The sequence below is a fragment of the Spermophilus citellus genome (genome assembly GCF_964194105.1).
Source record: "Spermophilus citellus genome assembly, chromosome: 5".
NCBI lineage: Eukaryota > Metazoa > Chordata > Mammalia > Rodentia > Sciuridae > Spermophilus > Spermophilus citellus.
The window spans coordinates 123,548,365-123,569,397 of NC_138186.1; the positions used below are offsets into that span (position 1 = coordinate 123,548,365).

At 34.8% G+C, this 21,033-nt stretch overlaps 1 protein-coding gene across 1 annotated transcript in view; it reads right to left on the reverse strand.

Moving 5' to 3' along the window:
* The window catches only part of LOC308650297 (amine sulfotransferase-like), a gene marked incomplete at its 5' end in the record, with an annotated part of 29,742 nt that extends 21,492 nt beyond the window's left edge, over positions 1–8,250 (reverse strand). Inside the window, 4 exons of the mRNA XM_081296367.1 lie at positions 1,729–1,823; positions 2,615–2,741; positions 6,250–6,458; positions 8,109–8,250. Of these exons, the coding sequence (XP_081152493.1) occupies positions 1,729–1,823; positions 2,615–2,741; positions 6,250–6,458; positions 8,109–8,250 (573 nt within the window). The remainder of the gene's footprint in view (positions 1–1,728; positions 1,824–2,614; positions 2,742–6,249; positions 6,459–8,108) is intronic.
* Positions 8,251–21,033: the final 12,783 nt, after the last annotated feature.

Below are 21,033 nucleotides of genomic sequence, written 5' to 3' on the forward strand. Positions count from 1 at the left end.
TTTCCTTATATTTACTATTTTTCCTCCTCAACTCATAAACAGAAATAATATTCAAAAATATTAATTATAATCTATGGCTACCCTTCTTAATAACTCTTAAGAGGCTCCTTACTACTTTTAACATTAAAGAAATCACTCTCATTAACATAGTCTACAGATCTTATAAAATCTGGCTCCTATAAAACCCCCTATATTAAACTTTCATCTCTCCCACATTGTTCAAGTTCTTCCCTTAGGTCCTCAAGGGACTTCTGTACTTTCCCTTTTTCTTATCTTATAAGTCTCTCCCATGATTTTTTTTTCTTAGCTCTTATTTATTAGCTTGCATTTCCCATGTTCTTTATTTCAGGAAAGAAAAAAAAATGACCATTACATTTGACTATACTAGATACCCTCAGTACATATGCACATTGACATCGAATTGGACATTTCCTTAATATTTGCACTTATTGCTTTTGAAATACCTATACTAGCTTGGTGAGTACTTGTTTTCCCTGATACATTATGAGTTCTGTCTATAAAAGATTCAGTTGTCTATTACTCATGATGCAGTGCCAGGCACAGAGCAATCATTCAGTGATTTTTAAAGTAACTGAATAGATGATGTATTAATGAATCAATATACCAATCAGAGTCCACAGAACAATGAACTTCAACTTTGTGTAATTCAATAAAACTTTGGAATCTTTCACCAGCATATAAGCATTCTATGACTTCACATGAGAACTAATTTTAAGATTCTGTTTATAGGAAGAATGTGCCTCACTGGGCTCACCCTCATCTACAGCAATAATTATCCTTAGAGTGACTTCATGCCTCAATGCCTTGGTGTTCCTTGATGAATTTTATTAAGTATAACTACCATGGAAAACAGTTTGGTGTATGGTGGATCCTCAAAAAAAATAAATAAAACTAAACTAAAAACAGAACTACTGTATAATCCAACTGTCACATTCCTGGTATATATCAAAAAGAAACAGTGCACCATACAAGAGACAACTCACATGCCCGTGCTTATTGTACCACTATTCACAATAGATAAGGATTCAGTCTACATGGTGTTTATCAACAGATAAACAGAAGAAGAACTTCTCTCTCTCTCTCTCTCTCTCTCTCTCTCTCTCTCTCTTTCTCTCTCTCTCTCTCTCACACACACACACACAAACACTGAACTATTATTCAGATATAAAAAATGAAATTCTCCAGCAAAATTCATGGAACTGGAAGACATGATGTTACCAAAATAAGCCATAGAAAGACAAGTAGCACAAGCAGCACACATGAAAACAACAACAAATATTGACTGAAAGTAGAATCGTGAATACTAGGGCCTGTGAAGGGTCCAGGGGGAAGGGGAGGTAAGAGTGGAAGAAGGGAGATTGGATATGGTCAGTGCATGTTGTATGGTCATATAGAAATCAGATACCAAAACTCATTAATATGTAATTAATATTAATAAAAATGATTTACAAGATTGGTATCCTAGATATTTGAGGTTGTCTTTATTGCTACAGTTGTTACATGATAATCATGGTGACTGTGTGTAGTGAGAAGACACCCTTGAGGAAAACCAATAATAATTTACGGGTAAGCAGGAAATTAGAACCCCTATTTAACCCCCAAAAGCCTACAAAATATGTATAAAAATGACTAGGAGAATGAGTTTTCCTGAAACCAGGAGAAAAAAAAGGTTTAAAAATGAAATTTTAAAAATACTTCTTATTTTACCTTTTTCATATCTTCATAGCTCATGAACTGAATATTGAAGTCATGTCTGTGTTCATACCAGCCTCTTACGTGATCAAACCAACGACTTCCCATCACTGTACAAAAATTAATTAGTAACAAGGTGAAGATGTTGCACTTATTGAACAGCAAAGTATTCTGTCTTTTCCTCCTTATAGTCACAAAAACAAAAATAAAGGCCCAACCTTTACTGTTTTGAAATGATTACTGCTTAGGGGAACAATCATGGTTTTCATAGAGAAGTGACCATGAAAAGCGACCTTATGGATGTAGGAAGGCAGCAATAAAGAAATGAGAAAGCCCCTGGGTCTCAGTTTAAATCACATTTCTGTAAAGCAAGTTCCTCCACTTTCCTATATCCACCAGAAAACACACATGTCCATTTTCTTCTCATTCTCTAAGATCTCTGGTTAGTGAAGCTACCTGTTTACAATGAGACAGAACCTGAATGTAGTCTTTAAATGAGTGAGATCCTGATACTTCTCACTACAAGTCCCTTGCAACAGTCAATCCTCATCAGTAGTGGAGTGATAAACTCCACCATGGCCCTAGAAGGCTTACCACAGGTCCAGGAGAGAGTACACCTGATCACTAGTGATTCTGGAATGTATTATTTTAATTATATTTGTAGCTAGTTTGATAGAATACGTGTAAGCCTCTTGTGGACTGGTCAAAATGTTTCCTAAACAACATGCCTTTGCAAATTTGACAAGACCCACATGGTCCTGGCAAGGAAGGAAAAGCCACTGGGTGGCAGACTAAGTTGATGTGTCATAGTAACTACTCAAGAGCATCCATTGTACAATTGCCCTTTTCCATCTCTCGAAATATCTTCCCTAAATTCCTTGATAAATAAATTCATAGTTACCTTGTCCATCTAGAAACATTTCCATAAAATTCTCAAAAGTATCAGAAGGCTTTAATCGAGCCACCCAATTTGAAAAATGAAAAAAGGAAACCAAAACATCTTTAGGATTTCTGTAGATATAAAGAATCTGCAGGGAGAATTAGAAATAATATTAACAATTCCAGTATATTATTTCAAATGTTTAACAGTTGCATCATATTTATTAGTGGAATGAATCATAATTATTTTAATCCATTCTACTAGCCATGGAAAATTAGGTGTTCCCCCAATTTTTCTCTATTACAAAAAGTATTGTTAAAATAAATACTTTTATATATAGGAGAGAAACTGTATAAAGAAAATTAATATGAAAAATATCATTAATGAAAAGTTGGGTCAAAAAGTCCTTTCACAGAATATACAATAATTATGGTCAATAATCTTTCAAAACAGGCTTATTTGCATTACTGAGTATTGGACATGTAAGTTAAGATGGCTTGAAAAACCACTTCATAAATAACACATTGAAAAAATTTAAAATTCTGACATGTATCATTACTAGGGGGGAAAACAAAACATATCCATTACCAATTTCAGCAAGAATTGATACACCTGTTTTCTTAAGAAAATATAGCCCCATCCCATAGAACTGTACACCATTGTACTTTTGGCTTTGCAATCCCTTCTTGGATGTATATTCCAGGGAAACTCCTGCCTATGTGCCCAAAGGGCATTCTCAAGAACACTCAGAGCAGCATGTAGTGATATTCAAATGCTGGAATATTCTGATTTTTCTATGAAGAAAAAGAACAGATCTGATAAAACTACTTTCAAAAGTTGTAAAGTTATGCAGCAGTGAAAATGGCATTTCAAATCAAGAACAAACAAGAGCATGTGGCAAATCCCAGCGAATTAGAGAATAAGGAATAAAATGAAATTAAGTAAAATTGCAGGCCAAATGATTTAATGGGATGGCCCATAATTTGTTTTCAAAGACCAACAGAAAAGGAACATTTGTACACTGATGATCATAATAGAAAAATTTCAACGGAAAAGTTCCAGTAAATCTGTAAGTATTTTGATTTAGCCACAATCATAGTAGAACACTTACAGAGAATTTTCTTTAACAAAACAAAAAAAAAAAAGGAAAAATAAATTTGTAAAATTGATTATTAAAATTTCATTTTATTTAGTTTCTAAAATTTGTATAAGTACCCAACACAGAAAATTTATCTCCCTTTCTCATGTATGAAATATATTCCATGTTTTAAAACTGATCATGCAATTGACAATTAACTTTTAAATAAATTCCCAAAATTAGAATATGTAAACACCATCGCCCATGATAGAAAACTATACAAACACTTTCAAACTAAAAAAAATCTCGCAAGAGCTGAAACCAATTAAAAAGGTAAACCTGAAATGACAAAGCATTTAAACATTAACAAAATTACACCCATAGTTACACTAAAAATGGTATTCATTTAAAAATGTTAATATTGACAAAAATAAACACTGGAAATAGATATACTGGACATTTAATTAAAGAAGATAGAAAGATATATACTAAAATGAGGCAATAATTAAAATGAAAGTATACATTAACAAAAAAGAAAACATTGAATTATGCTTAAAAAAAAGAAAAAGCTAGTTCCGCAGAGGGTGAAACATAGTAAAATAGAAAACTCCTTATATCCTAAAACTCTAAAAATAAGAGAATATGAAATTTTTATCATTGCAGCCTGAATGCAAATAAATGACCACAAAATTGAAGTAAATTGACAAGATCATTAAAATGTTATACTTGGTCTGGGGATGTGGCTCAAGCCATAACACGCTCGCCTGGCATGCACGGGGCGCTGGGTTTGATCCTCAGCACCACATACAAATAAATAAAATAAAAATGTTGTGTCCATCGAAAACTGAAATATAAATATTAAAAAATTCTCTCTCTCTCCTCTCTCTCTTTAAAAGCTTATAAAATGTTATACTTTTTTTCAATGTTAAATATCTATAAGTGGGTAAAAAGCACACTGAGAACAATAAAAGGTACATATAGATGGCATTAAAGTAGACCTGATACATAGAATGAAACTCGAGGAATGTCAGAATATTGCAATGTTTGTTTTCCCAGAACAAATCTCTCTTAAATTAAAACCCACATTTGACAATCATTGTGGAACTAAACTATATTGTAAAAAGTTGATAGAAAAATTTGACTTATCTAGGGCTAGAGCTGTGGCTCAGCATTAGAGCACTCACCTCGCATGTGTGAGGCCCTGAGTTCTATACTCAGCACCACATAAAAATAAATAAGTAAAATAAATTCGTGTCCAACTACGAAAATTTAGCATACCAATATATAGACTTCAAAACAGTAGAGGTACTCAAGTGAATGTTTTAATATATTGTTTTGGGCCAATCAGCAAATTCCTTAGACAAGTATAAGGCAATGTTCATGTCTCATAAGCAGTATCAGATTTAATTTATAATCATAAGAAGGTTAAAAATAGCCAGGCTCCGTGTCCCACGCCAGTAATCCCAGCTACTCTGGAGGGGAAGACATGAGGATCATGAGTTCAGAGCCAGGCTCAGGAAAAGAGAGGTGCTAAATTATTTAGTAAGATCATGTTTCTAAATAAAATACAAAATAGGGCTGGGGATGTGGCCTAGTGGTTGAGTGACACTGAGTTCAATCCCTCCTTACCACCCCACACCTCCCACCCCACCAACAAAAAGGTTAAAAATAATACTGTTAGTTAGAAAAAAGCTAGAGGGCATTTACATAATCTTTGTTGTTAGTGTTGTGTTTTCTTAGTACAGCATCAGAACCAGAAGTCATGAAAGAAGTATTAACAGTTGGGTTACATAAGGTTAAAAGTTTTCAACAATTTATTAAAAAAGTCTTTCCTTTATAAAGGGAAAGATTTTGCCACAAATAAATTTCCCACAGAACAGTAAATAAGACAACCTGGAATAAGAATATTTCAAGACCAATAAAAAATAAAAAGATAATCTTATTAAAATTGAAAGAGTTAAATTCCCTCAAAGAGAGATTACTTTCTTACTTAGCATATTAGGCAAATTTGATAATTCCCATTATTAGTAAGCATGTGAGGACAGAGGCATTCCTACATGGTTATTTGATGAAGTCTGATTCATATATTATAAAAAGCAGGCAGGTAATCCCTGTCAACACTTAAAATATTAGACATTTCAATTTGAAAACTTCACATTAATTGAAACACGGCATGAGAATTAAAGTGCAAGTCTTTATGTGAATGTTTATTACAGCACAATACATCCATTGGCTGCAACTTACCTATTCATCAAATACACATTAATTATTGCAAAGCCATACAATAAATTTCTATGAAACTACAAAAAAGAATGGCATTTATGGCCAATGTGAAAGAATTTTTGTTATATGCTATAGAATTACATTGCAAATTATATCCACAGTTGCTTATTACAGGCATAGTTTTTAGGACTTTCATATACTTTTATTGTGGAAGGCAATGTCCTAAACATACAATGTTTGTAACATTTGGAAAACTGTGGTTTAGTGAGGTTGGGGAATCTACTTAAAGCAGGTTATTTTGTTTGTGCAAAAAAAAAAAAAAAAAAAAAAAAAACGATTAAGCTGTATGACATACTTTAGCTTTTTTGTTCTTCAGACCTTTTGGAACTAAATAATATGGGAGGTGGGAAGCGAAGAGGCGAGGGGATGGCATTTTGATAAAGTCCAAATTGTGAATATTGTATTCAAAGAAAGGAGCTCTATCCATTGTGTTGATATCTTCAGTTCTGTTACGATGCCCCTCAAAACAAATCAAGCTTAGTATCTGCTGAGTCCAGATGGTACCTGAAAAAATAAATCATCTTGTTTTCAAACTCGATTAGTCATTAAAAATTAAGTCAACAATAGTGTCATTCACCATAAAATCATTTGAGCTTTCTTTTCTTTTACACACTCTAAGTATGCTAACAACTTTGCCTGATTTTCATTTTTTTCTCTATGAAACATTAAAGTTAATAAAGATAAAATCATAGACTCTAAATTCCTTTATCACTTGAAGAGTTGTGTTTGTTCTGATTCCATGATAGTGATGATTTGGATTAATTCTGCCTCTCCTTCTCTGTTTCCTGCTCCATGTTAGGTCCTTTTTAGTATTTTTAACTTTTTCCTTAACTTATAATAATAATTCTACATTTTGATGGGATAGAGTGTGATATTTCCACACATGCATACACCCTGTACTGATCACATGAGGGAAATTAGCATTTCCTTCTCTGTGTCATTTCTTTCTGTTTGGAGTCTTGGAGCTTATTTCTTCTATATTTTCTTAAAATATGTTATTGGTTACAGAGTCTCTTTTTACTATATTTTGTGGGCATCTCTTTCTCCTTCCTGAGATTCCTTTCTTAGAACTTTACCCTTTAGAATTATAGACAAATTAACAAAATTATAAGCGATTTCACTTTCTCCCCCTTTTCTATTTACCACTTAAGGTTGTGTAAACTATTTAAGCATCCAAGGATGTCAGGAAATAGCAGAACCTGACATGAGCAAAGATACATATATAAAAAAGTTTTATATATATATAAATATATAAAATAATTTTATATTATATATATATATATATATATAACATTTTTTTTTACTTGAATGGCCTAACCATGTATGACCAACTTCTTTGTGGTGTTCTGAAGAAACCACACTATAAATAAGCAAAACATTGTATGTAGAATCTTAATAACTACAGCTTTATCCCTTAGTCTGCCTGGGCAACTGTAAAACTCAAACCAAGCCAATCATCCTGCCCTGCTGAAGTAGAAGTCACTATTACACAAGGCTCATTAGTACATGTTTAGCCCAACAGGATTGTGTTTTACCACTTCTTTGTAATGATGATCTTCACAAATCTCAAAATCATTCTTATTTTATTTTCTAGTAGAACTTACTGGTTGAAACCATTTTTGTGAATCTTCAGTGGAACTCAGCTGTCATGGAATACTTCTCAAGAAAATGAAACATCTTGGAACATGAATAATTATGGAAGATAAATCTTCCAACTCAGGAAGCACTTACAAATTAGAGAAAAGAGGAGTTTGGACTGTCTCAGGTCTGTTCAACAGACCAAGCCAACAGGTCAGCATTTACCCAGTACCTGCTCATGACTCAGCATTTAGTTTATATATATATATATATATATATATATATATATATATATATATATATATATATATATATTTTTTTTTTTTTTAACAGAATTGACAATGTATCCATTGCAAATGAGCTTTGGTAGTATAGATTTGAGATTCATCTAACTTTTTTCTGATCCTTTATGCATATATAAATGTAGGTCAGGCTGCTGTGGATATCTGAAAAACAGCACATTTACACACACACAGACACAGACACACAGACACACACACACACACACACACACACACACACATATACCAAACTTAGTTAAAAATCTACTATCATGAGGCCACTCTTTACACTTACCAGATTTTGGATAGGTGATTATGAAGACATCATCATCTCTAATTTCAAAATCATCCGCACTTTCTACTATATGAATTTTAACTAAAGACCTTTCAAAATTGTAGCCTTTAAATTCAAGTAAGTATTCCTCTGTGTTGTCCATATTTTTTCACCTACAAGTGCAAACATAAAATTTCAAGTTATTTTAGAAGTGAATAATAGTTATTGAGTGGTCGATATATGCCTAGCACTATTGCAATGTCTGATGTGTATGAACATACTAATGACACTAACCACAGCACATATATGAATGATTTAAAACGTCACAAAAAGCCAACATTGCTGTATTGCTAGCATCAGTATTTTAAAGATGAGGCAGCAGAAATGCTGAAAAGTGAGACAACTCTTCTTAAAGGTCCATGAGGTACAGACATCATGATCCTCAACATAGAGAAGAGGAATTAACTCAGAGAAGTCAACCAAATTATTTAAACTTGTCCAGCTAGCTGAACTGGAAAGATTGGAGAAGGGATAATTTGGTCAGAGAATTCATACTTTTTATCAAGAAATTCTAAGTGTTTTATATTTTTATTGCTTTATTTTTGATTGTTGTAGAAATAAGACATTCTTCAATCGATATGCTTTTATTTCTATTTTATTTCCTTCTCTGCTTTTATTTCCTTCTCTGAAGGAAACTTCTGAATTAGGGATCTGAGATGCTGTTGAAAGTGAAAAATGAAAATGCTTTGATTTTTTAAATTGGTTTTTACCTCAGAAATGCTGCCCTCATAATTACATTACTTCATGAAGTTATCATAGTTTACAGTAGGAGATTTTAAAATAAAAAATCATATGAATCTTTTAATAAAAAACTATAACAAAAACAGAAAGCAAACAATGTAAAGACAAATATCATTAAAGTTTTGTAAGGAAAATAATAAGGGAGACACAGAGACAAGATGCAGAAGGAGGAAAGATGGCAAAATGGCCAAGCTGCTAGCTTTATTTAGATCCATAGGTTACTTCAGGTCACTGGCATCATTAGTATGTATTGGTCATTGTATTACTAGGCAGGTTACAGAATTAGCAACATTATGCAGCTTATCCGTCAGTTACATACTGAATTTAATGTGCAATTTTAGGAGTTTTGTGTAGCTCTCAAGAAAGTCTATTGTATAAAGTTACTGTTATGTGGACAAGTTTAGGGTCAGTGAAATATTGTGTTTGTCCCAGGAGCTGTGTGCCTGAGATCAAGGTCTAGGCTGATAGGACTTTAGGGGCATTGCCACAGCAGCTAGACATAGCACATGTATTCATTATCTTACTAGTTCCTAGGAGAAATTGCAGGGCATTCTAAGGGTGGGAAACAGAGTGCCAGTTACCCTCTCTGAGTGTGCTCAGAAGAGGAATGCTTCCCTGTGTATTTCCATGGTCAGAATCCCTACAAAATTCAGACCAGCCAAACATTTCTATTAGCTCTTCCTCAGAATCTTTCCTTGAAGGTTATATGGTTGAGACAATCTCATAAGGTGTAGATTTAGAACCAGTATAGATTTGTTATTTATATTTTTTAGAATTCTGTGCATGCCAAGAAACTGAATTTGCTAAAAAGCTGCAAATATGGATTTGTTTAAATTGTATGTCAAGAAATAACATTGAGTTCTTTACAAACAATCCAAGTTACCTGATCAATAGGAGGAATTCAGAGTTTAGTCTTTTTCAGAGTAATAACAGAAAATGATTAACGTTAGACTCACCTGGGTGATGCCTTCATGATTGGCTTCTTGGCTACCAAATGAAAGATAAAATTAAGGCCCTACTAAGCTGCTAGAGGTTTCCCTCTATAAGTTGACATCTAGGAAACATGAAATTTTGAATAGTGGGGACAGAAGAGCTAGGCTGATGCATCAAAAGATTGTTTTCAATACAGGCAGATGGAGAGCTATTTTGATACTGACATCCTGCATTTCCTAGGAAAAACCTTGGAGAATTCAGCCTTCAGATTGTGGTGAGGGAGAATTTATACTGCATCACATGGATAAATAGAGAAGCCCATAGTAAGAGATATAAGTTGAGGAGAAAGCCAAAAGTGAAGTGTGATCCCTACCACATCCCTCCTATCAGCCCATAACACCACCACACACACCCTGAAATATCACCAAGTATTCCAGAAACTCTGGTTGATGAGAAAGAGCATCAGGCGGTATCCATAAACATTTCGAATGAAATTTTTCTATTTTCTTTTTTTATTACATTTAGTCACTCAACTTTAGTCTAAGGGGAAAAGAAATTTAAAACCTATGGTATCACAGAAGCAAAGGAGAAAGCTGCATGTAAGAAGGATTCAGGTAGGTGCTCACTGGCTCCTCAGTATAGTTTGCGTCTTTGATGCATGTAAGAGAAGCTGATTGTATAAGTAGCAAGCCTGTCTTTGTCTCCTTCTTATCACTTCATGGAAGTCATAAAGAAAAGGGGTAGGGGATGTTCATAGATAATTAGGGAGAAAAGGAGGTAAATACATAAATACAAAACAGGATGAGAATTGACAGTGTCTCTGAATCTATTTTGTTAGTACTCACTGTTGAGATCAGCTGATGAAGGAAAACCAGCTCTCACAAAAATTTCAGGCTGACAGGAACTGCTCTGTCACTGAGGAATAAATAGTCCCTATGGAATTTGTTTTGGCCAGTGAGTAGTGTTCTAGAACCTATCTGAGTAGATCAGTAGATGGGGTAAGATTTTGTTGACACTGGGAAAAGCATATCAGGTTATCCCAAGTGTTTTTTTTTTTTAATTTATTTTTTTAGTTGTATTTGGACGCAATACCTTTATTGTATTTGCTTATTTTTATGTGGGACTAAGGATTGAACTCAGGGCCTCTCACATTCGAGGTGAGTACTGTGCTGCTGAGCCACAGCCCCATCCCCTATCCCATGTTCTTTAAAGGGATCAGAAGCTTTGGAGATACTTCAAAACCTTTAGGAGAAGAGAGGGCACATTTCCTGAATTACAGCAATTATGAAACAAAGACACGGATGCATTTGAAATCTATAAGACAGCTTCCTTGTACCTGAATGATAGTGAGTCTTTTTCCAGCCCATTTAAGGGCTGGTGATCATTCTTCAGGTGCTTTCTTGAATAATCTCAGGAAGTTTGTTTCTTCTGTTGCTTAACTGGCGGTAGCTACAGAAGGCTCTAGGGGTTATATAAACTTGCAAGTGGGTTATATGAACTCACTAAGAACATACATTTGTTTTCCACTACACTTAGAGTTGCCCTTTCTAATCGATGTCCCATTATTTGTTTTAATGGTGGATATTACCTTTTTGTTTTCCACCATAACTGTTATTCATCTCAGGTCTGTTCTAACATCTTTCCTGGAATCTTGAGTCATTCCTCAGTCTTTTGTTGCTCATACAATCTGCTCTTAGAAAATGATTCTCAAGTTCCCGCTAAATACAGAATTTGATCCCAGGGGAGATCTGGAATCTTTTCAATGTACAAATGCTCTTGGTTAGAAAGTAGAGTGTAATCTGAGGCTAATTTCAGTTTATAAATACTAAACTTGTCTCTTATTCCTCATGATATTTTTCAACAAAGTCTGTAACAACTAAGTCTGTATTTCTAAAATAGTCCATTTTGTGAAGATAAACACAGTGTGAAGTGTAGAAATAGGAGTAGACTATTATTTTTACAAGCTCAATAAGAATTTCTTTCATTATACAAATTTTAATGAACAAAATGTATAAGGGGGTCTTTTGAGGTTCTTGGATTCTTTTGTCTTCCTCTCTTCCCTCTTTTTCTCCCTGACTCCCAATAATTATCAGCTGTGAGACACCTAGACCAGTCAGTAATAACAGCCAAGTGAATAAGACAGCTGCTTCTATGAGCAGAGGCAGAATTTTGATTCCCTTCTTCCCAACCACACAATGTTATGTGCATCTAGCAAGTAAGACGGCCTGAGAGGAATCTAGAGTAATGGCTGATTGCAGAGGTGGGGCAGGAAAGGATAGATGTGGGACATCTTGTACCACAGTGTAAAGATTTACACAAAGAATACTTGAAATACACAAACTCAAAAGGTCACCAGAGCCAGCTTGCAAGTATCACATCTTTCCACTTCAAGGACAATTCAAATTTTGCAATAATTAATCATAGAGTAGATCACAATCTTTTTAGTACAATAAGGAAATGTGAGTTTATATAAAGGTAAGACAAACCTTACAGGCTGGGACAGACACTAAAAGTTTTAGGCCTTTCAGGACAAGTGGCAAGAACAAAATAATATTCAGATGTTGTCAACAAGAAACAAAAAAGTGCCTAATTTTTCTAACTGATTCAAAGATAACACTAATTTATAACAGTTCTTTTCAATACATGAACAAAAATTAGAGTGCACTCATTTTGGAAGGGAAGTGTGATGTTAGGCAACTTTTCTCTGGGCAAATGTCTTCAACTGCTTTAATCAAAGTTCATTTACTTGATTCAACAGCAGGAAACAGCCTACCTTGCTTGACTCACAAATGAATACTGAGAAGTTTGTTTCCAGCATCATTTTCATTTTCCCTTTTCTTTTTTGTAAAAAACATGCATTTAAAAAGTGTTACTATATCCTCTTTCCAAAGACTAGACTCTTTAGTAGGCCTCACTCATTGAATCTCAATTGAAATTTTTTTAAATAAAAAAATGCCCATGTAAATGAATCTGTATTCAAAGTCAGTGATTCATTTGATAGCCAAGCAGGGCAGACTATTTCCTGATGTTGAATCCATGAAACCATGTTTAATATTTTGTCCCATCCTCTCAGATGTGGAACATGTATAAAGCTTAAATTGTGCAAAAATTATAACACTTTCAATAACTTTGCAGTAACCTGTGTTGAAATATTTGCAAAACTAAGAATTTGGAACCTGATGGGTTTTAAGCTTCTAAATGTTTCTAAACATTTCTTTCTTGTGAGTTGGGAATATTGTGATGACTGCTTAATCTGATAATGTTGATATACACTATGTTCTCCAGCATTTGATAGCCAAATGGGTACTTTGCCAACTTCCTTAATAAGAGGTAATCTGCATTCCCTGTTTCCTTAAAAATATTCATAATACACTTTTCTCTTCTAGCTTTTATACACTGAGTATGCACTGGTGATTTTTTTTTATAGACATATAACATTTATTTACTATCTCTTGAGGTCAGGGGTATATGATGTGGAGATATAGCCCATAATAAAAAGTGTGACATGCCTAGAGAGGTACCTCACATCACATCACTCAATCCCAATTTTTAAAAAGTTTTGTTGTTTTATTGGCTCATAATAATTGCACAAGTTTATGGGATACCATGAGATGTTTAGTACATGCATATGTTTGTGAAGACTTGCCTGTCCAATTCTAAAATTTGGGGAATGGCCATGGAAAAGTTAATCATTCTGAATGGAGAAAAATTGAAGGCATTCCCTCTAAAATCTGGAACAAGACAAGGATGCCCGCTCTCACCACTTCTGTTCAACATAGTTCTAGAAACACTGGCCAGAGCAATTAGACAGACGAAAGAAATTAAAGGCATAAAAATTGGAAAAGAAGAACTTAAATTATCACTATTTGCAGATGACATGATTCTATACCTAGAAGACCCAAAATGGTCTACAAAAAAACTACTAGAACTAATAAATGAATTCAGCAAAGTGGCAGGATATAAAATCAACACACATAAATCAAAGGCATTTCTGTATATCAGCGACAAAACTTCTGAAACGGAAATGAGGAAAAATACCCCATTCACAATATCCTCAAAAAAAATAAAATACTTGGGAATCAACCTAACAAAAGAGGTGAAAGACCTATACAATGAAAACTACAGAACCCTAAAGAAAGAAATAGAAGAGGATCTTAGAAGATGGAAAAATATACCCTGTTCATGGATAGGCAGAACTAACATCATCAAAATGGCGATATTACCAAAAGTTCTCTATAGGTTTAATGCAATGCCAATCAAAATCCCAATGGCACTTCTTGTAGAAATAGATAAAGCAATCATGAAATTCATATGGAAAAATAAAAGACCCAGAATAGCAAAAGCAATACTAAGCAGGAAGAGTGAATCAGGCGGTATTGCAATACCAGACTTCAAACTATATTACAGAGCAATAGTAACAAAAACAGCATGGTACTGGTACCAAAACAGGCGGGTGGACCAATGGTACAGAATAGAGGACACAGAGACTAACCCACAAAGTTACAACTACCTTATATTTGATAAAGGGGCTAAAAGCAAGCAATGGAGGAAGGATAGCATCTTCAACAAATGGTGTTGGGAAAACTGGAAATCCATATGCAACAAAATGAAACTAAACCCTCTCCTCTCACCATGTACAAAAGTTAACTCAAAATGGATCAAAGACCTTGATATCAAAACAGAGACTCTGCGTCTGATAGAAGAAAAAGTTGGCTCCGATCTACATATTGTAGGGTCAGGCCCCAAATTCCTTAATAGGACACCCATAGCACAAGAGTTAATAACAAGAATCAACAATTGGGACTTACTTAAACTAAAAAGTTTTTTCTCAGCAAGAGAAACAATAAGAGAGGTAAATAGGGAGCCTACATCCTGGGAACAAATTTTTACTCCTCACACTTCAGATAGAGCCCTAATATCCAGAGTATACAAAGAACTCAAAAAATTAGACAACAAGATAACAAATAACCCAATCAACAAATGGGCCAAGGACCTAAACAGACACTTCTCAGAGGAGGACATACAATCAATCAACAAGTACATGAAAAAATGCTCACCATCTCTAGCAGTCAGAGAAATGCAAATCAAAACCACCCTAAGATACCATCTCACTCCAGTAAGATTGGCAGCCATTATGAAGTCAAACAACAACAAATGCTGGAGAGGATGTGGGGAAAAGGGTACTCTTGTACATTGCTGGTGGGACTGCAAATTGGTTCCGCCACTTTGGAAAGCAGTATGGAGATTCCTGGGAAAGCTGGGAATGGAACCACCATTTGACCCTGCTATTGCCCTTCTCGGACTATTCCCTGAAGACCTAAAAGGAGCGTACTACAGGGATACTGCCACATCAATGTTCATAGCAGCACAATTCACAATAGCTAGACTGTGGAAACAACCCAGATGCCCTTCAATGGATGAATGGATTAAAAAAATGTGGCATCTATACACCATGGAGTATTACGCAGCACTAAAAAATGACAAAATCATGGAATTCGCAGGGAAATGGATGGCACTAGAGCAGATTATGCTTAGTGAAGCTAGCCAATCCCTAAAAAACAAATACAAAATGACTTCTTTGATATAATGAGAGCAATTAAGATTAGAGAAGGGAGGAAGAGCAGGAAGAAAAGACTAGCAATAAACAGAGACATGAAGGGGGAGGGAAAGGGAAAGAAAATGGGAATTACATGGAAATGGAGGGAGAGCCACATTGTTATACAAAAATACATATAAGAGGCTGTGAGGGGAATGGGAAAATAAATAAGGAGAGAAATAAATTACAGTGGATGGGGTAGATAGAGAGGATGGGAGGGGAGGGGAGGGGAGGGGGGATAGTATAGGATAGGAAAGGTAGCAGAATACAACAGTTACTAATATGCACTGGTGATTTTGAAACATTAACTAACTACCAGGGTATGACAAAACACCTGCCACATGAAGCACTGTTGTGTTACAGTGACATCACTGTGATTTGTACTTCCATAGGCAACAGTGCAAAGCAATGTTCATGTAGACAGCCAGTTGTAGTTTCTGCAACTATTGCTCAAACTGACTATCTAATACAAAAGTGATCAGAGACATATTAAATGAATCATAACATTTTGAAAATGAAACTCCCTGAAATTACACTGAAATTTAGAGTTCATAAAATGTTTATGTGAAGAAAAATTCTTTTAATTCTTTTCCATTCATGAAGGAAAATCATTCTTCCTTCACAGACTATACAGAAACAGATGATGGGGTGTATTTGCCTCACATGTTTAGATAAAATATCTCTGATGGATACTGGCAAAAATGAAGGCATGATTAAATATGTGAGAAGGAAAAATATCTCTTGGGACCTAAATATCAAGAAATAAATATAGAAGAAATAATGGGAAGGAATGCTTGGATGAGGAAGGGGTTATTTACATGTTTCAAAGCATGTACTGTCAAACAAAAAAAAGTGCAGAAGAGTTATTTTACTATGTAAAACCCAGGTAGACACCACTTTAACCAAATTAATCAAAGTAGCATCCCTAATACTGACATTAAGCCAACCTACATTTCTCCTATTGGCCACTGAGAGCACATTGAATTTAGGGCATTCCTGTCAAAAAGTTCAACCTTATTCTATCATGAGTAAACATCAGATAAACTCAAAGTTAACCCCATTAAGCCGAATACTATTTTAAAAAATGCTAAAAGGAGTAAGCAAGCAGGACAGACAATGATTTGAGATTAAAGGAAACTAGCTAAAAATGACAATTAAATACAAAGCATAGTCTGACACAGTGCTGTACGCCTGTAATTTCAGTGACTTGGGAGGCAGAGGCAGGAGGATTGCAAGATTGAGGCAGTTTGGGAACGTTAGTTAGACACTGTCTCAAAATAAATAATAGAAGAGCCTGGTAGTGTACCTTTGTGTTACAGTGCCACTGGATTCTATACCCAGGACCACAAATATAAATAAATAAATAAATACATAAATAAATAAATGTGTATGATGTTGCATTTGATCCTATTACAGAAAAAAATCTATAAAGGACATTGTTGTTACAACTGAACATTTTAAAATATATATTTGTGGTTTATATAATAGGACCATATCAATATTGCATATCCTGGCTTTGATAAGTGTATTATGTTTTAGATAATGTCATTATTGTAAGGAAATTCACATGTAAGTAAATAGGAATACAAGTATATGATTCTAGTCTCAAATTATTTTTGAAGATTTAGTTTTTAATTGTAGTTGGACATAATACCTTTATTTTTTTTAATGTTGAACCCAGTGTTTCATGCATGCGAGGCAAGTGCTCTTTCCTCTGAGCCAAAGCCTCAAATATTTCTTATATATGTAAAAGGAAAAAGAGATATGTACTGTAGTAAAGAAAATAATAAATATAAAAAATATAAAGTATTTTAAAATTTTTCATCATGGGAAAAGGATACATAGGCATTCCTCATTCTAGTCACATAACTTTTAAATTTGAAATTATATAATTTCAAAGAAATAAATATTTTTTTTATTTTAGTTTTTACTACTTCAGGGTGCTTTTGTTAGTCATATAAACTCTTGAGAAAATGAACATCCACTTAATATTATCATCATCATTTACATCAGTTTAAATTAAGCCCCCCATCTTTATCAGTAGGCAAGCTTAAGTGTATTTCCAGAGCTAGAATAACTGCATGCTATTTTGCACTCCAATTGTTTTCTTTTTTTTAATCAGTAGTTTTTTAGTTACACATGACAATGTGGTTCATTTTGATGCAATTATACAAGCATGGAATATAATCTGTTCTAATTCCGTTTCCAATACTTTCCCTTACTCTTTCCTCCTTCCACCCCTCTTCCCTTCCTCGTACTCTACTGATCTTTCTGCTGTTTACTTAGAGCTTATTAAAATTAGTTTCTTGTGGATGAACAGGATGGTGAGATTCACTATGGCGTATTCATATATGTACTTGGACAGTTAGGTCAGATTATCCCATCTACCCTCCCTCCCTTTATTTCCCTTTGTCTGTTCCACTGATCTTTCTTCTATATTTTTCTTATTTATCCCCCCTTGTTATTTTGGATTAGCTTCTGCATATCAGAGAAAACATTCAACCTTTGACTTTTTGGGACTGACTTAGAAATGAATAATTTAAATCAAATGTAATAAAGTAAAGACTATAGCTTTTAATCTCTCATAAAAATATCAGAGTCAGATTAATTAGGTATGAAGAACTACATTAGTAAGAAAAATCAAAGCACCCCAATGGAATAAATGACTAAAACATGAATGAATAAGCACACAAAAGGAAATCTGATTGGGGTATTAACAGATATCTTCAATTTTGTATTTGGTAGTAATCATGGATATACAAATTGAAACTACTTCCCAATCACTAGGATGCTTGAAAATAAGCCAGACAGGGTAAGTCTGAGGGGATGTGGAGAAACAGGAACCTCAGGTATTATTGGTCAGAATAAAAATTAACAATTTGGAGAGCAATTTGACATATCAAGTCAAAGAAACACATCTATGAAGCAACATCAGTAGGAATTTACTTTTCTCTGTGGGAGGGGCTGGGTGTAGCAATGAGGGGAATGCAATCAGAAAAGGATACTTTCTGTATTAAAACTGATTGGTGGGTGTATGTGACTTCAGTGTAAGCGTGAAGGTGTTCTCTGTAGTCTTATTTACTATTTGTATTTCATAATTAAGCAATACAAGTTGTCTGTAATGTTGTCTGCATCATTATTATCCAGGTTTTTTTGCTTAACTGATAACTACAGACTCCTGGGTTCCTCCTGTGGGAGCTGACAAAGTGTGGATGAGAGGCCCAGGCTCTGGTGGGATTGCAGAATGTGACATTGGTTATGGAGGGCTGCTCTGGCATCCAGAATACTGAGGAATGCGACTGGTCATCTGCACACATGGCCTCTATGTTCCCTGTGCTGGCTTCTGACCTACATCCACTTTTTCTTTAAGTGCTTTACTTTTCTATATTCTTCATCATGAAGAGACCCAGGGTCCATATTTAAGATTCAGTGGGATGAAAGATGGCCATGCCATGCTTCAGCTGTGAAGAGTCTTCATTTTGTAGCTTTCTTCTCTCTGTGTTAGGACTAGTACTCCTCAGATCACCTACTGTCCCTTCTGGCTGTGTAGCACCAGTAATGCAGTTTCTGAATGAAGCCATGGAGAATTAGTTAGAGTACTTCTTCTCCTACTACTTTCTCTGGTCATCCTTATATAATACAGAAGAGAATGAATAAAAGGATATTTTATTACCTCATAGAAAATGATGAACACTTGGCAGCTGTTAAGCATGAAACATGAATTTTGTGGTACATGTATTATGCTGCCCCTATGAAGCTTCTATGTACCATTCCCTGCAAATGTGCATTATCTCATTGCAAAAAGACTTGCACATGGAATGAAGATTACTAATCAGGTGGCCTTAATATTGGGAGATTATTTTTTATTTTCCAGCAGATCCCAGTGTAAACTTACAAGCCCATGAGGCAGAAAAGAAGATCAGAAAACCAAGATGGATCCAACAAGGTAATGCTGACTTGATGATGGAGAGAACCACATGTGAAGGAAAGGCAGACCTCAGTCTAATAACCACAAGGAACTGAATGCATTCAAACACATGAATGACCTTGGAAGCTGCTTCTTCCACAGTGTCATCAGAAAGGAAAACAACTTGATTTTAGTCCTATAAGGCCTTAAGGAAAGTACCTAGCCAGATCCTGCTGGAGCACTCATCCTGCTTGAACTCAGAGGTCATATAGTGTGACTTTTTTTTTCATTTGTTCTTTTTAGATATACATGACAGTAGAGGGTATTTTGACATATTATACATACATAGAGTATAACATTCTAGTTAGGATCCCATTCTTGTGGTTGTACATGTTGTGGAGGTTCACTGGTGGTATATTCATAGATGCATTAAGAAAGTTATGTCCGATTCATTCTATTGTCTTTCCTATTCCCCTTTGTCTAATCCAATAAACTTCTATTCCTGCTGCCCACTGATTGTTGGTTAGCTTTAAAATATCAGAGAGAATATTTGGACTTCAGTTTGGGGAGTAGCTTATTTTACTTAGCATAATAGTCTCCAGATCCATTCATTTGCCAGCAAATGCCATAATTTCATTATTCTTTATGGCTGAGTAAAACTCCATTGAGTATATATACCACATTTTCTTTATCCATTCTTCTGTTGAGGGCCTCCTAAGTTAGTTCAAGGCTTAGCTATTGTGAACTGAGTTCCATAAACATTGGTGTGACTGCATCATTGTAGTATGCTGATTTTAAGTCTTTTGGTTATAATCTGAGGAGTGAGAGAACTGGATCAGATGGTGTTTCTACTCTTAGTTTTCTGAGGACTCTCCACACTGCTTTTCAGAGTGATTGCATATCACAACCAGCATGACCGTTAATTCAGAAACTGGAAAGGTGATGAGATGGGATGAAGAAAAGACAAACAGACAAACATAGAGGACAAAGCTGGGGCCAGGTGGATAGCCAAGCCCTGGAGAGGTAGTTCAGAGCTAGTTAGAGCTAGTTCAGCATGTTCATCATATAGGTTTTGTCATCAGAAGGTTATTTGTAAGAAAGTTTTAGCAAAGCAGGCCGTCTGAAGGATGCAGCAAAACTTGAGAGACTTTGAGGTCATCTTGTCATGCCCAGAATTGTCTACCCCAGGAGTTGGTGTCTGAATCCAAGGTTCTAACTGTTAGAGCAACATGCCTTTGCTTGTAGCCACCTATGGCTGTCATTACCATAGCAATTGGGGCATCTCAACTTGCACTTTTGTATAGACAGCTCCCAGCACAAATGAAGCCATGAGGGAATCAGAGACCATGGTTCGAGTCATCACTCTCCACAACTGCACCAATTTGCAGTCCCATCAGCAATGCATGAGGGAAAATTTTTCCACACATCCTTGTTACATTTATTGTTACTTGTATTCTTGATAATTGCCATTCTGATTGGAGTGCAGTGGAGTCTCAGTATACTTCTGATTTGCATTTCTCTAATGGCTAAAGATGTTGAACATTTTTTTATATATATTTGTTGACCATTCATATCTCTTCTGTGAAGTGCCTGTTAAGTTCTTTTGCCCATTTTTTCTTTCTTTTAAATTTCCATTTGTTATATATGACAGCAGAATTCATTTAAATTCAATTACACTTCTAGAATACAATTTTTCTATCTGGTTGTAC